We start from the raw sequence: 17,509 nt of genomic DNA, 5'->3' as shown, positions 1-17,509 counted from the left end.
CTTATCTACCAGTCATGGAAGTGGGGATTGCGTCTTGTTACTAGACGTCAAGCTGAGGTCCTTCATCTCACGCCTGGTGAAAAAAAAAATTCTGTTGCTGTCCTGTGTAGAACTTTGGTCTCCATGATGGTAGGTCCATCATTTATCAATGATGTGATTTTCAAATGCTTTTCTTCTGATCTACACAGTCATTAGGAAATTAACTTAGTTGCACAGTGGTAGCTGTGCTTGCATCCTATGATGGCTGTAAGGTGAGAAAGATGGCAAGTTCAGCCTTTTTGGTTTTGGTTTTTTTTTTTTTTTTTTTTGCAGGGGGTTAAGGAAAAGAAAAAACAAACAAAAAAAATATGGTGGGGGTGTGTGGCAAAAATATGCATCTCTCCTTCCTGCCAGAGCTGTACTGGCACAGTGGGTGTTTCTCCATTTCAGAAAGAAGGTTACCTCTGGGAAAGTTACCTGTGTTTTACCTGTTGCCCCTGTGCCACCGGCTGCTCCATTACATCACTTGTGGCTGTGTAACAGTGACCATCTCTTTTACTTCCCTTTATTCTCCTCCTTCCTTCTCCAGGACACAGATGGGATCAGCCTGTACTACTGGTCCCTGTTTGATGGACACGCTGGGTCAGGGGCAGCTGTGGTCGCTTCCAAACTGCTGCAGCACCATATCCTGGAGCAGCTGCAGGAGATCGTGGACATCCTGAGGAACACGGCCGTCCTGCCGCCCACGTGCCTAGGAGAGGAGCCTGACAACCCGGCCACCAACAGCAGGACGCTGACACGGGCGGCCTCGCTGCGTGGTGGTGTGGGGGCCCCAGGCTCGCCCAGCACCCCTCCAACACGCTTTTTCACCGAGAAGAAGATCCCACATGAGTGCCTGGTTATTGGGGCCATAGAAAGTGCATTCAAGGAAATGGTATGTATATCTCAGGGCTCTGAAGTTCTTCTTGCATACATTAATGAGTCAGACAGCCTGGAGAAAATGAGCATTTAGGGATTTTTTTCTTTTTTTTTTTTCTTCCCCTACTTAAACACCATCTGAATGTGGACAGAATTATTTAAGAGCCTCAACAGCTTACCTGGTACATCCCTGTGAGGCAGGAACTGCATATTAAGTCCCAGGCAGCACCACGGCCACGTTTGTGGATTACTTGACTCTTAGAAGCTTGGTGCTCTTTCTTCCCACCCCTCCTTTTTTTAAGGTAGAAATTAGTATTGCCTCACAGTAGCAGATTTCAGCATTGGCTGTTATCATAAGGCTGTGTATACAGGCATGCTCTTTACAAAGCCTTGTTGCCCTGCCAGAGCAACAGGAAAGGCTCTCAGCATTCCTTGCACAGAGACCCTTGATTGTGTTGCTCACAACTACATAAATGGGTCATAAAAGGTCACATCAGGGACATGGATGAGGGGCAGCATCCTTGATCCAATGACCTGTAGTTATGTTTATGTTAGTGTTGGAGTGGGTTATAAAGCACAGTAGTGACTGTAGAGAGTGTGCGTGCAGCTCTTGACTGAGGCAGGTTGGGTGTGGGTGAGTGGGGCATGAAGTATGTTCCTACCACCCGCTTGGCAGCTGGGAGGAAATCATGACCCTGTGGAGACAGAATACCCATCAATTTCCCTATGGAAGGCTGTTTTTTGTCTTTTGTGATTGATGTAGCTGCTCCGCGCCTTCCCCCTTCACTTCTCCATGTTATTAAAAATAATTCTTGTTAGGCAGAGCAGAGGCTTGGCCTGCCAGTGAGTACGTGCGGATCGGCCCTTGGGAGATCTGATCTTGTTCTATTTCTTCTTTTTAATTTTTTTTTGTTGTTTTTAGTAAAGCTTCTTATTTGAGCAGAAGGTTTTTGAACTAATGAGCATTTCCCAGAGGTTTTATTTGTTGTCTGAAAAGCAATATTCAATCATTGCTTTTCCTGATATATGTGAATTTTATATGCATCTAATTAGAGACTACTGTTGTTATAACAAAGTGGTGCTTCACTTTGACTTCTGAATAGAAATCACCTTGCTGGATTGTCCTTTCTTCCCAAGGAAGTGCAGGCAAACAGACCCACCAACTGGGTTTGGACAGCATCATCTGACTTTTAGTTGGGTAGGTCCAGGAGCGGGATCCACAGCCATGGCTTAGGCATCACTCAGCATGAGGTGTGCAAGCAGATTATGCACTGCAGCTTGTGGGCTCAGTTTCTGCTAGCTGAAAAGAGATGAGGAAGCGTGAAAATCTCCTGTCGGTTTAGCATGCCCTTTTCAGAACGGCAGGACTAGCTTACTCCCTTCTTTGTAGAGAAAGAAGGGAAAAGATGACACTGCCGATCCCCTGCACCCAGTTCAGAGCATGCTTAAGGGAGAATACCAATTTTGTGCTTCAGTTGGGGCGATTTTCAGGCTGGAAAAGTGTCAGGCTCTGAGTGCGTGACATAACACTCTCTCTCCTTTGAAACTGGCTCCAAGTGCAGGAGAGACAAGAAATGGAGTTTCATGGTACTGGAAAGTGAAGGTAAGAGAGCTAAAGGGCTGTTTGAAGTGCCGTACCTTTCTTACAAGAGCAGTATGTGCATTACCTGTCACTGCCTTCCTGAACACATCTGAGTGAGCAGGGCTGTTACTGTCCTGCTTTATTTTGCGTTCACACCTTTGTTTGGTAGGTGTTCACACAGATGACCATCTCAGCACATGTCCAGGCACCTGACTGCTTGGGAGGGCTTTTATGGATGGAGTATGACATAAGCAGAAACCCTGCATAACTCACTACAGATATGAAGTCTGGGTATTCCATGTACAGGTCATGGTAATCTGTCCTCCCTTTTTCTAAACTGAAGTCCAGAGAATTTTTTATTTTCCTCCCCTGTGTCTTTGTTCATATGCTACAGATCAGATACCTTAATTCCCACTTTTGCTTTTTATCAGAGGGTCAGAGGACTGAAGTTCATTGTCTGTCTTTGATATATAAATAACTCTGTGTCTACCACAATGCAATACAATTTCAGCATTAAGTTTTACATTAAAAGGAAGTCTTAGAAAAACAGATTAAGAAAAGCAATAGATTATCTACTTTAAGCTCTTGAGGGAGCCTTGTGCTTATAACTGGTTTAGACAGTTGTGTAAGGGAGTGGTTCGTAAGATCAACACTCCTGAGTCTCATCTATGCTTGCAGTGATTGAGCGTCCTCCTAGCTATAACTTCCTGCTCACTTATACTCCTAGTAGTCTTTGGGTGAAGGTTTTGGGCCTCTTCCACAGCACATTGTTTATTCAGCCCTATTTTGTACTGGAATGTCATGGATGTTGTTGAGTTAGGTCAGTGCAGTTGAGATGTGCATAATGCACAAGGGTTTGTCCCAGCAGAGCATGTCGTTTTACCTGGCACTTGGTGAAAGCTCGTGTTTCCTGGACACGCAGGCAGACTTCTTGGTGGTGTTTCCTGAAACACCCATCACCTGCAAAGGAGACCTTTGAACCTGGTGAAAATGCTGAGTAGATACAGATACTTTTTTTTTTTTTTTAAACAATCCAACCTGACAAGTTTTTCTAAGGATGGTTTCATCCCCCTTTCCTGGGAGCATTTTGCATACTGTTACTTTTTCCCCAACTGCCTTTTGAATTCTAGTTAAGCTCCCCCTGTTTTTGCTTCAAGTCTCAAATAAAATGCAATCAATCTGTTTCAAAAGGCTTTTAAAAATCATTTTTCCTTTACTGGGTGTGATTTCTTTTGGACAGTGCTTGTCTGACAGCTACGTGCAGTAAAACACTGTGGAAAGCTGACACAGACCAAGTCATTGCCTAAATTAGAAATTTAACAATTAAGCTGTCCCCTTTTTGAAGTATTTCTAGATGGTGTTCTCTGATTGTGTTGGAACTGGGAGTAGCAAGTTTCTGTGTTGTGTTCTCAGATAATTTACTGTCCTATTTAAAAAATAAAAAATGGTCAATGTCAGCAATTGTCAGTGATCACAATTATTCCAGTTAAATGGGAATAAATAAGCTTAAGTCCTGAAGGTGTCATAAGTCAAATCCTCTAGTTTTCATCTCTTGCATTTTAAGATGTGCATTTATAGATTCAGTTCTAGGAACCAGGAGGGATGTTTCCAAGTGCTCGCCTGTACCGATTTCCCTGTATTTAGCGTTGTGGGCATGTGTGTGATGTAGTACGTATTTTAAAGAAAGATTAAGGGGAGAGAGTGCTATTCCACACTGAACCCTCTAATTTTGGATGGGGAAAAAATGGCACAGAACTAGTCTGTAAGCTGTATTGGAAGGCATACGTTTGTATACATTGTACCACGATTTTTCTTCTTGACTGAGATTTTTTTGATTCAGACAAAATCTAGACAGGTGCTTTTGCAAGACTGATGCTATTTTAGTTTGAACAATCTTGAGAGCGCAACATATGTTGTATGGTTTTCTTTTTGAAAATACTCCTCTGGTTAAATAGCCAGTAGAAATAAGTGAAACAGTGGTACAGGCATTTTGATGTCTTTTTGACAGAGGTAAGGGAGATTAAGGAACTAATTTTTACTTTACTTCTGAAACATGATTTTTTTACTTAAGCAGATAGCCGATACTGTGTGTGTAGGGAGTAAAGCTGCTTTGTGTCGTAGCAAGATTGAGGCCCTGGAGGAGAGGCCCCTACTCTGAGGCCGGATACAGATGCAAAATCGTTCTTTCAGTTGTTGTTGGCAGTATGCTAACTCCTAACGACGACACTGCAGTCCGAACGTACCGAGCCCTCAGGCTGCCAGGGGCGGGTGCCCCGCCGCGCTTCGCCTGCCCAACACGCGTGGGTCAAGGCCAGGCGGAAGGAAAAGCCGGGCTGCGGCTCGGCGCAGCTCGGCGCCCGAGCCCCTCCGCAGGGTCACCAGCAGGTGGCACGAGCAAGCCGCCGTCGGGGGCCCGGGAGCCTCCGACCGAGCGGACGGTGTTGGCTTCGTGGTGTCATCTTTCTCCTTTTTCGGAAGAGATTGTTAATTAGCGTGATTAAGCCGTGCTGCTGCTCTGGGAAGCCCAGGTCCGAGCCGTAGCGAGGCGGGCGCTGAGGAGACCTGAGCGGTCAGGACGGCAGCCGTGGTCTGTCCCAGGGCTTGACGCAGTGTCCTCGGGCTGCTTCGGCCATCGGTGGAGAGAGACCCCTGCTCCCCCCTTGTCCGCCCCGTGGCACTTCGCGGCGTCCTCTGCGGGCTCTGCTCCATCCTCCCTGCGCTCCCTCACCCCGGGCAGGGGGCCGGGGAAACCGGGTGTGAGACGACCCTTGTGGGCACCCTGCTCCCACAGAGTGGGGCAGAGCACAGACGAAATTAACTGCTTCCTTGGCATGAAAGGGTAGCCTTCTGGACAGAGGGTATAGAAATACCTCTTTTTTTTTTTTTTTTTTCCCCTTTTCTTTTTTCTGTCGGGGTCTTCGTGAGTGTCACGCGCTGCCCTTTAGGCTGAAAGGTGCGTCGTTTGATTCTGCCCAGTGTTACTCATCTCCTACCCCGCACACAGACTGCGATGTGGGGATGAGCGGCAAGCTACAGAAGAGGGGCGGGGGGGGGGCGGGAGGTTTGCTCCGAAATCTTTCTCCAGGTAGAAAATGAGGAAAGCTGTGTATACACTCCGACTTTGCCTGGAATGAGCCCTTTTATACCTGTAAGGACTTCAGAGTTGTTTTGGGGTTTCTGCCCCTGTTTGTGCTGCGCTGCTTTCTCAGCAGCACTGTTATAAAGTATTTCATTAAAAGCTATTGTCTCTACATCAGAATCAATTAGTGGCATGGGTGGGCTTTATTTTATTTTGGTTTATTTTTCCCCCTCAAATCTTGTTGAGCTGTAGGAAAGCCTTTCCCTCTTCCCTGCCCCTCAAAGGAAATGTCAAACAATGTATTATCAAATTAAACATGGCACTGAATCTACTCTGGCAAGTCATGGTCATAAATTCAAGTTCTGAACAACAAGTAGATGGAAGAGCCCATGAACAGCAATAATTTGAAAAAATCCAGTATACAGTTCTAGTTTAAGTCAAGGAAACTCTGAAAACGAGGCCCTAAGGATTATTTGTCTTCTCTCCTATAATAGATGCTTCTGAATTCTGCTTATTGAAAGAAATAAATTTTAATTTAGGTATTCCAGCACTTGCAAAGTATTTGTATGACAGAGATGAAACTAGGTGAGGAATTGTACGTGGTGTGAAGGTCTTGGGGGATGCTCTAAACTGCGGAGATGAAAGTTTTTTAAAATTCCTGGCAGTGTCTCAAAAATCCACTGTAGTATTTGTAAGTTTAAATTATTTTGATGGTTAGAATCATCTGCTTCCTTTGAACTGTTCTTTTCAGCTTAATTTAAAAATACATAGAAACGATGGGGAGGAAAATCAGCTTCTCTATGGCAAGATTAGATAAAGTGGCATTTATAACAGGCCCATAGCTGTGACCAAAGGTTCTGCGAGGTTTGATTTTTAGCTTGGAGGTGTTTTCCTCTTGGTTTTCTCACCCCCCCCCCCAAAAAAAAAGACAACCACAAGTCAAGGAGAACATGGGCTGAGAGGCAGCAGTAAAACCCCGAGTCTGTCCGGCAGCAGGGTGCAGTTCCCGGCTGCAGCAGAGGATGGCCTCGTCCGGCAGCGCTGCACGCTTCTGGCTGTCCCCGCCACGCCGCCCGCCTCAGTCCTCTGTCCATGGCACAAGCGGGATCGGGCCCTACGCACACCGGCCGGCGAGGAGTCACGGTCTGTGACAGGCACCTCTCCCTGCCCACCCCTCCGGACAGCCGCCGAGCGCTGCCAAGTGTCCCCACCGCTGCCCCAGCTCACCTCCCTCTGCTGAAATTTGTAGAAACAAAAACATGGTCCTTGTCCTCCTCCAACTCTGGAGGTTTTCGATCAAATTGCAGCTGTCGTGGTTTGCATTCGTTGTGGTGCTTTTCCTCAGATAAATTTAGCTCTAAAATAAAGCTCTAAATCCCGGACTCCAAGGCGTGGACAATTTGAGCTGCTTGTTGCTCAGTGCAAATATGAAAATGGCTGAAGTACACACTCTGTGTGTGTATTGCTTCTGCACACACACGGAGGCAAACAACCATATTCATAATAAAAAACACATACAAGTAGGCAGGGTTTAGTTGAAAAGATCTGCCAGTACTTGCAATAGCAATGTTAAATGATGCTCCCTGTTTGAATCCAGTCTTACATGGAAAGACCAGTTTGAAATTGGATTTGATTCTGGACGCAGGAGATGAAGGTAATTTGTAACATTTTGTGTTATTACCCCAAACTAAACTAAGAGGAAGCAGAACAAATTCATAGGCATTTACTTTAATTTTTGTTTAAAATGTATGGAGTACTGGAAAATAGCTCATTTACTTGTGTCCTTTATGTTCTCCAAGCTTTCCTGGGACTATATATGTGTATATATGTGTGTGTATGTATATATTTATGTATTTTTTTCATTCCTGGGCTTGATTGATTGTTGGTGACAGACGTGACTTGTGTTCTCCACTTCTATTAAGCAGGAGGGCTTTTTTTATATGTAATATTTCTTACACTCAGAATCAGTTGGAAGCTAAACACAGGAAGAACTATCTGAGTAGGTACGTACCTCCTTAAATCTGAGCCTGTGCACATGCATAAAAATTGAGTCTTTTCAGGACCTCATCAAAGCAGGGTGATGAGACGCAGGGTTAAATACCGTGGTTCATCTTGGAAAGTCTGTGAATGCTTATAATATTTTTCAGTAAATACTGTTCTACTGACCTTCCCCCCCACTCCCTTAACTAGTTTATTGTCTGCCCGTTCCCTGTGTTTCTGAAGGGGAGCCTTGTGGCATGAGTGTGTCTTGCTGCTGTTTGTGAAGGTATATGCTCTGCAATCCTGGCGTCCCTTTTGGAGAGCCGGTAGTTACTCATGTTGTAGCTAGGTCTCATTAATTATTTGCTGTCTACGTAAAGCGCTCTCCAATTATACCACCAGGTACCTGTTGTTAAGCTACATTTATCTTTGCCTTCATTGTGCTTTTTCCATAGCAAATTCCCTTGCACCCCTCAGAGCTGCCATTTGTTCCTTGGTGCCTGATGTTTTACAGTCTCCTCTCCTGACTTTTCCCGAACTTCTTTGTGTCATAAGTAGTAGGTACTCCTCGACTTTCTGTTCTTGTCCTTGACCATGTAGCCATAGCTGCAACAGTAAAGAAAGCCAGTGGGACATGCAGTTTAAGAAAGACTCTGGTTTTTTTAGGGGAATCTTCATTTTCTAAAACATTAATTGCTATGCTGTCTTTATAAATCTTGTTCTCTCTTCCCATAGGATTTGCAAATAGAACGAGAGAGGACGGTGTATAATATTTCTGGCGGCTGCACAGCCCTTGTGGTGGTGTATTTATTGGGGAAGCTTTATGTGGCAAACGCTGGTGATAGCAGGTGAGTAAACGTGGTGTCCCCCCACCTGTTCCTTCACCCCAAACTCCCCAGATCTGGTGTTACCAAGTTCCTTAGTTGCAAACAGTATCACAAGAGGATTCTGTTTCTTGGCTGGACGCTTTAACGGCTCTCACGGAAATTAATGCAAATGGCAGTAATAGGCTTCCAGTATCTATATATCAAGTGTATAACCACACTTGTCGAGTGGTGGTTGCAATGAGGGAGGTTGACGACACTTCTGGCCCTGTAGCAGTTTCTGAATGACGTGATGGTTTCAGGGAAGCGGAAAGATGCTAAAGAGCCACTGAAACACAAGAGATGTTGGGTGTGCAGTAGAATTGTGTGTTGAACACTGACAAGGTGACTTGATCTGGAACAGCTGGTAGGGCTGGTTTGGTTCAGTAGAAAGTCCTGTGGCTCCTGTCCTCAGCTTTAGTCTTGGAAGGCCACGTGCCTCTCAGATTTTTATATAATTGCAGGTAATAATCTGTAAGCAAATAACTGCTACTCCTGCAGCAGGGAGAAGAGGCGGGAAAGGGGCTATCACAGGTTAGGATTTTTACTGTGTCCTGTTCTAGCTCATATACTTGTCCATTTCTCAGAACTGAACACTGTGTTCAGGAGTTACTGCTTTGTTATATTTGGAAGTTGGATGCTTGAAGACTCATGACAAGAAGATTTTTCGTTGTCTTCTGATTTAGCTAAAGCTAGGAGCATACTAGAAATCTCTCACTTGCATTCGTTTCTTCTCTCTTTCTCTCTCTACACATATCACCATCAGAGGGAGATGAGGTTCTTCTTGCAAGACTTTAGACCTTCACATGTTTCTTTTGGGATAAACAGGCTAGGGACAATAGCTCCCGGCATGATACAGACTGCTGTTGTGTTTTCGTAGTTAGCAGCTGAGGAATGAAAGTCTGCAAAGGTATTGAACCATGTTGTCTTTAGGTGAAGACTGATACAGTTATGCGTTTATGTTTGAGGTTTGTGCACACACAGTTAATTTTTTGCACTATGTGCACAATGTATTTACAGACACAGCAGTCAACTGCAAAAGGTTTTGTAGTTTAAACCTAACAATTTTGTTGCCTCTTGCCATTTTAAACTGCGTAGAAAGTCAGATAAATCCTTTGTGCATAAAGTTCCTATTCTTTTCATGTTGGTGATTGTTCTTAATAAGCTGAATTTGCTGTTTATATAGCAAATTGCTCGCCCAATTCCTCTTGACAAGTGACATTTGAATCTTTTTCATGTCAAATGAGCCCTCACAGAGTAGCTGCAAACATGTTTGAGTAGGCTACCTATCTAGTCATCAGAACCACTAGCTGCACTAAATTTTATCTCTTTTGCCATTGAATTAGAAATAATCCTGATTTCCCGTGCTATTGTACTTGAAGTACAGTTGAGTCTTTTCCATTGGGTTAGCTAAATTGCTTTACTGTCTCTTAAATGTGTGCTGTGTAAAATTGGCCATGCAGGACCTACTTTTGAGTAATTGAGATCTTTGTTCTTAAATGACTGGCTGCTCCCAGTTCCCCCAGGATTCCTCATGTGTTTCCCAAGAGCAGCTTCTGATACCCAACGGGAAGAAACTTCTTGTTGGTGATCCTGAGTTAGCCCAAGCATCCACTGTAGATAAAACCACTAAGTCTTCAATAGACTGTGAATGTTCATCAAGCCCATCAAAAACAGGTCTGCAGAAAAGCAGGAAGAACAGGAATTAGAAGGAAAGCCGTTGGCAAGGCTGGGTCTTGTTTGAGCTAGGACTCAAATTCTTCTATTCATTCCTCTTGTCTTGTAGATAACAAGGTCCCTGCAGATCCAAAATAGGTTGGTTTTGCACTTTGCAAATGGGCCTCATAGAAACCTTCTGCATGCTGAGGAGAATTCTCTGGATTCCAAAAATCTTTCACTTAGAAATAAACTCACTTCTATATTTTCAGAGCTCAAGAAAATAAAAGCTTTAAAGTGTAGACGATCAGTTGATCTGGGCGCCTCTCCCACCAAATTCCCTCTTCTCATGTTTCAGAACAGGAGAAAAACCGCTATTGCGAAACATCTAAGTTGCTCCTCATCAGTAAAAGGACATTTTAGGACTAGAAAAGAAACTCTGAGGTTGTCCCTACTGCCAGGGTGCACAGTGCATTCCTGTATTTTTAAGAGCCCAGTCATGTAGCCAAGAAGTTTTATTCGTGTTAGTTGGAAAAATGTGTTCCTTTTTGCTGTCTCATGCCTTGCATGGTCAGCTTCATGGTTTGTACGGATAGAAATGAGGATGGTGAGAAAAAGAATAAGGAAACTACTTAAAAAAATGTTTGTCTGTGCTTGAGAAGGGTGGGGTTTGTTTTTTCACCCAGACAGGGGACTTGTGCCTGTTGCTGTTGGAACCAGATGCCAAACCCCTCGGTTCTTCAGTCAAGCTTTAGTTTCTTTGAGTTCACGTACTCGTTTGTGCCTCTTCTCTGTCGTCATTCTCCTTCTCCCCTCTTTGCTTCTGTACAGGAAAAAGCCTACAAATAAATCAAGCTACTTTTCCCACAGGCTAGAGTCTGTGAGAGGAGGTTTTGTGCTGCAGGGGTGGGAAACAAACATTTTCAGTTCATGCAAACCTAATTTGTACTGCCTCTGCCCAGAAGAAGGTTAGGTCTTTTAATTCCAGGCAACTTCAAAACAGCTGAAGCTTTTAAAGGTGGGTTTTGAACAGCTTCTGCTGTCACAGGACCAAGGTACGTACAACAAACTGTTACTATCACAATGAGACTAAGGAAACACCAAGTGTGAGACTTGAATAATAATGTGCTATGCGGTGCCAGCTATACCTCAGACTTATGTCTGTGGTATTCAGTTTAACCACCAAAGCTTCTCAAATCTAATCATTTCATGCCACGTACCCTGGCAGTGTTGTATAGCAGCTGTCCTTTTGTAGTTGATGTGTAATTACATCATGAAAAGACTTTAATTACCATATTACTAAATTACCAGCCAGCAATCCTTTCAGGTTCAGCCCTAGCTCACTCTGTATGGACTATTAGGCTTCTCCAAGCTGAACGCTTTTGGTTGGTGTAAAAGGGAGGAAAAATTGTGCTAATTGTAGGTTTTGTTATGAACTATTATTGAGCTTGATGTTATGGCATCACTAATGTCAATGATATAATTAAACTTCTGCTAACGATGCAATCACAGTTCTGTAATAATTATACGTTAACTGCACATGATACCAGAACCCTACTAAAAATGAGGTGATGTATTTAGAGCCCGCTAAAAGCAACTTGGAGGGAGGCACTTTGATTCTCTAATGGCTTGTCTAATCATTCTTGGACTCTGCCATAAATATACCTACTTGTACAGTCAAAATTCATGTCTGAATGTTGTCCAAAGCTTTTTCTAATGTTTATCTCTCTCTCTCTTCCCCTCAGTGGTTAGGATTGTCTATGCAAGGTTGTGTAATTAGGGACTGATGGTGCTATAGTCAGCTATCCAATATATAGTGCTTATTGGTGAGCATGGATGTGCTGTGCTTTGCTTACCAGTTTGACATATACACTGTGGTAACCAGGCCAGGCCCTCTGAATAGCTGCTGGGTTTTTTTAATAAGGAATAGTAAATCTTCTCTGCTCATTCTTTTAAATAGTATTGTTCAATTTTATATTGCTAAAGTGACTTTTACTTCTAAACGGCCATAACAAGCCTTGTTAATCTCAGGGTTTTTTAGTTTTATGCTCTTTATTAGGATGTTGTTTTATAGCTAGTGATGAAGCAGTAGTAAAACAGGGACTTAATGTTTTTACTGATTACTGCCCAATTATTGTATAGCCTCATGCAACATAACATTTGCCCAGTATCACTACAGTGACTGTAATGCAATGTGATTATATTAACTACCTTTGGCACGAGTGTTCTTCTGTCTTTAATGTTGTCTGGCTGAAGAGCTGCTCAGAGACTGCAGGCACTGCCATTTTGTGCTGTGTTGGAGCCATGTAGGGTAGCTGTGCTTTTATCATTATACGAGAAGCAGAACACCACAAGTTGATTTGACTTTTCCATAGGCCCTGAAACACTCGCTAAATCTGCAGATGGATTCTTGGGCTTTTTTTGATTTATTGGCAGAAGATGGGACCAAAGCAAAGAGCCTGATGTTTTGGAGGCTTCACAGACTCGCAGGATCACTGGATTTTTTTGCTTTGCTTCATCAGGTTTTTTTATCATCTTTTTGCCTCCTTGCTTTTGCACCCCTGTGCTTATGTTTTCAGGGCATATTCACCCTCTGCTTGAACATATATCCTCATGTCCAGAATAGATTTTTCTCCTCCTTTTTGCAAGTGTAGAATTAATGCTAAGGCATTTGGGATTGTTAAATGATAGGAGCTTGTTGAGTGAATGTTTTTGTGGTGCTTTCATCTCGGTACAGGTTAAGCAACTTCATTGGTGCTTCAGATTCCCAGATGTAATAAAATAGTGAATTGAAAATTGAATTCTGCTGTTGTTTACTGTTTCAGTTCTTTCTGGATTTGCTGCTTATGTTGGATCTCACTACATTTATACTACCTCTTCTTCTGTGTCACGGTCCTTGTCAGCTGCTTCTTTCGTGCATAGTTCTCATTGTAGGAAGCAAAATCGGGGGGGGTTAATCTGCTTTTATGAAGTAAATGAGAGAGGCATGGAAACAGCCACATATCTGCTGACTGGCACTGTAGCTTAAATAGAATTTCTGGGAAGTCAGAACTGATGATTCTGACCCATTTTTATGGCTCATTGGTATCTGACCTCTTCCTCAAGGCAGTCCAGCATTTTTGCCAGAAGCGCTAACACTGTGTAAGGATGGAAACCAGAAAGTGTTCTAGTATATTACTATTGTAGAGATAGTTTGCTTTAGTCTTTGGCTTACAGTATTTTTAAGAAACTTTAATTTTCTGATTTTCTTAACTACCCATCTTCTAATCTAAATGTTGTATGTTTTCCACGTTTTCCTTGAGTGCCCAAGACTTCTCTGTCTCCTTACCTCCGTGACTGCATAAACAACAATAACTGTGCTTCGTACTTAGTACTTAGAGGTCTCTAGAGAAGGACTAACTCAGTTACTAAAGCTTCTTCAGTCTCCAGTATTTGGAAAAGCATTCTTTTTCCTGTCCCCTCCTAAATATGGGACAAAAAGAGCTGCAAATCTCTGAACCACGTGTAGGCCCTTTTCACCCTGGGAGTATGGAATCCATGCTGACTCCTATTTATCCTCTGAAGTTCTCATTCCTCCAAATCCTGAAAGGATGCGTCCCAGGAGGCGAGAGTAACACTTACAGATTGTATTTTGGCCAATCTATGTGCACATCCCCTTTTTAGATTATTATTAATTCTTTGACAGAATCACTTGAAAATAATAAATATTTGATCATTTCAGGGCAAGAGATGACCTAAGCCTGGTCAGCTCAGGAGCCTGTGTAGTGATGAGAGACTGAATTTTAAAACAACGCATTTTCTCCTTCACTGACTGCAGTTTGGTAGGTGGAGAAGTCTGGTCCTGTCTAGCAAAAAATGTTGGAAAAGAGCATGGCATCTCAGTGTGAGTGTGAACTCAGGAGATACAGCCAAGTCCCATCTCTTTCTTTCCCTTGCTTCTTTTCCTTGGAAGTCTGACTTGCAGGCCTGCAGAAGGCACTTCTGCTTCCCTTCTCCTGCCTGGCCTCCTTCCAGGGAGAAGCAGGAGCACAGGATTCATAGGAACAGCAGCAACTTCAGATATTGCAGGATTTTGTGCTGGGTAAAGCTTTTGGAGGCACTTCAGGAAACACTTTAACTGAGGTGTGGAGAAAAGGTGTTGTATCAGAAATAAGTCATTGCACTCAAAGTGCAGTGATGAGGAAGAACGTTTTCTAGCAATCCGGTGGATGACAAGTTCTGGGGTACTGGCACGTCGTTTCCAGCATTGACTTGGCAGAAACGATTTATTTGGCAGTAAAGATTCATAGGCTTTTGAAGACAAAAGGAATGTCCTACCTCTTCTCCAAACTCTTGTTTTTTCCTGGGACACTGTATGCCTTAGCAAAGTCTGTGGCAATTTAGCCCGTGTTGAAGCTATTGTAAACATTTTTGAGTGGTACATTCAGTTAAGTCCGTGGTCCTAACCGCACAGACATCATCTACCCATGAAGTCCTTATGTTCCAGATTATGAGGAAGGAGATGAATTTTGGCTATTCAAGTAATCTCAGTAAACTGGAAAGTCACGGTTCATTGGTATTAGTTTCCAGGAGTGGTGAATTCTATTAACGTTAATTCTTATAAGTTTTCAGCCTTTAAAACGGGAAAAGAAAAAAAGTAAAAAAGAGAGAGAAAGAAAAAACCCAAAGCAACAACAACAAAACAAACTAATCAAGCCAGACAAAGTTGGTTGCTGCTGCTGCAAGTAAAGGTTCTCTTGCTGTCCTTTTTTATTGGTGAATATAAGCACTGACCAAGGAAAAGTTCCTACTGTAATAACATCTTTGCATGTATGTTGCATGTGTAGCCTGTAGAGCTTGTAGTGTCTGAGGGAAGATGGGCAAAGGATGCTAAGATGTAATTTTGATCACTCTTTTACCAGTACTTTACTGATGCATAAAGAGCCTGTGACCTCTAATAGAGACAGCTCGTGGTATAAGCAAGTATACCAGAATCCTGATCTCACAGTGCAGTGCATTAAGCTCAAAACTGTCTTTTTAATCTGTGCTTTTGTAGATGACCACAGAGAGACCTGCAGGTTCTTAATTACGGGGCCAGGGCCAAGGCACACCACGCAGGCTGGGCACCTTAGACCTCTAGCTCCCACCTGTACTATGGGAGGAGGGCCAAGGGGAGCACCCTAGGTCTGCTTGGTGGATGTTTCAAGTCTGCTGCAGTCTTTGCTGTGTTGGAAAGCTTTTCTCATCCCCTGAATTCAGTGAGCTTGCCAGGCAAGCAATGCAGCTTGAGCCGTGCTCCTGGGGCTTTTAGCAAGGGCTCCCTTGTCGGTCCTGCATGGGTGAATGAAGCAGGGCTTGGGTAAAAATTCACCGATGCAGAGTAAGCAGAGGGTGCGACTTTCAGTCTGCTTTTACCTCTCGGTCCAGCTTGTTCCAATATTCTCCCAACTGCCACTGAATTAAGCAGAAAAGCTGAGATCAAAGAAGATGTGATGCTTTAGGTGCTAAAAGCTATTCTGACTTCCTCGATGGTAAGACACTGAAGAGCAGGGAAGTGGGGGGCAAATCTGTGCTGCTTCTGTCTTACGTGGTCAGCCATATCCCAGCCGTATTACTGGCAAAATAAACACTGACTTGCACAGCGATGCCTTCATCCACTAAGCCCAGGTTTAGTTGCCATAGTAACTTGTCCTGGAGATGAATACGATATCCTGGACAGCAGGGAAAAAGACTTTGATTCCACAGATACCAGTCCTGAGGCTCAGAGCTGGTTGCAGAGACGTGACTGCACTTCTTTGTTCATTTCCCTGGCACAGCCTGAGTAATTGGTGGCACGTTGTTCAGCCGTGATACAGAAACGCAATGGTGTATCATCATTGCAACCCTGGACTTGGCTGTTTTCTTATGAAGATCACACTGAAATCATCACGGGCAAATGAATCCCATGAGGTCAGCAAATCTCCAATCTAAGGATGCTGGAACCATTTTTTGTGTGCTAGCAGTGTCACTATAAACTGGCTTGCAATAGCTTTCTAGCTGCCAGCTGAAGTCCTCTCTGAGAGATTGGTGGGTTCAGATGTAAACCAACAGGAAAGTACACACAACTAATTACAGAGCATTTTAGTTTAGTTCATTGGCTTTTGGTTTAGTGCTACTGGAATCAGAGTAGAAAATATTAGAAGTGTATAGGTGAACATATAAAGTCACCACTGGTTCAATAGCAAAAAGTGACTTTCCTGATGAAACAAACAAATCACATACAGATAGCCAGTGCCATCCCATTAGTGATGGGGTGGGAGTACACAAAAAAAAAATCCATAATTATCCCTAAAATGAAATGAAGTTAATAAAGCCAGCTGCTAATAATAACTCCGTAGTTAGATTGCATCAGACAAGCAATACACCTGAGGAGCTAAACTAGAGCAGGGAGCTCACGGGAGTGTCCCGTGGGAATGAAGCTGCAGCCCACCAAAGAGGCACCGAGAACTAGAAGCATGCACTTCCTGGGGTCAAAAATGGCCAGGTAATGTGTCTTCTGCAAGCTATCTCCTCTGTGGACAACCTGCAAGCTCAGTATTATATTTAATTTGAAACTGTAGAGTGCGTAGTGATGCAGAAACAACTGAAGCAATTTAGTTACAGTGTTGGTGATGGCCAAGTGCTTCTCGCTGTTGAATGCAATATATACGGCACAAGGAGGCTGCCAGGAGTAGAAAATCCCTTTAACTGCTGCATACTAAGTTGTTAGTTGAATACATGGGATGGAATGTGAGATCAGTTCTAAAAAATTCAGATTTTAATATTTTTGGTGGCAGTAAGGAAGATGCTGACTGGCTCAGGTGCTAATGTAGATGAGAAGTCAGCCCTTCCGTGAAAATCTATGGATGTTATTTTGCTTTGAGAAACAGCTTCTACTTGCCTATTTGTGATCCTTTTATTAAAAATAATCCATTTAGTGAAAACAGAATAGTGACTTTAGAGTATATCAGCAGCCTCATTTTGCCCAAAGGCCTTCTCCACCAGAATAAATATTGTAAATAAGCATTAGAAATGTAAATATGAATGAGTCAGGTAGCTGAAAACAGTAAAGCTCTACACATGTGTGCACAGGAACAGCTCGTGTGCTTGTAGGTGCCTCTGAAAGACGACTTTCAGGGTTTATTGCAGGGACTGGATTTCATAATTTCTTTCCCTGGTTCTTTTCAAAGGCAGGAGGAGGTTCTCGTGTTTCCACAGGAGAGGTGTAGCACACTTGGCTCCATGCTGGTGCGAGGACATGAAAAGAGACCCTTGAATGAAATGCCTGGGAACACCTGGCTCCTGCCGGAGCAGGGCTGTACTCAGCGGTTGTGCTGCCAAGATGTTAACCCTCGGAGCAATCAACGTGGCTGGCAGTCTGCAGAAGGGCTTAGCAGAAGTTTGGGAAGGTTCTTCATTGTTCCTGCAGGAAATGCCGAAACACACTCCTGTAGG

The 17,509-nt window shown here is 43.4% G+C and overlaps 1 protein-coding gene across 1 annotated transcript in view; it reads left to right on the top strand.

Annotated features, from left to right (window-relative positions):
• The window catches only part of PPM1H (protein phosphatase, Mg2+/Mn2+ dependent 1H), a gene marked incomplete at its 3' end in the record, with an annotated part of 135,796 nt that overhangs the window by 74,374 nt on the left and 43,913 nt on the right, over window positions 1-17,509 (top strand). Inside the window, exons 3-4 of the mRNA XM_082013925.1 lie at window positions 569-913; window positions 8,274-8,386. Coding sequence (XP_081870051.1) covers window positions 569-913; window positions 8,274-8,386 — 458 coding nt within the window. The remainder of the gene's footprint in view (window positions 1-568; window positions 914-8,273; window positions 8,387-17,509) is intronic.

Source organism: Phaethon aethereus (genome assembly GCF_964289735.1).
Source record: "Phaethon aethereus genome assembly, chromosome: 1".
In the NCBI taxonomy this organism is placed as follows: domain Eukaryota; kingdom Metazoa; phylum Chordata; class Aves; order Phaethontiformes; family Phaethontidae; genus Phaethon; species Phaethon aethereus.
The sequence above is the reverse complement of the archived record's forward strand: the minus strand, read 5'-3'. Positions and strand labels throughout refer to the sequence as shown.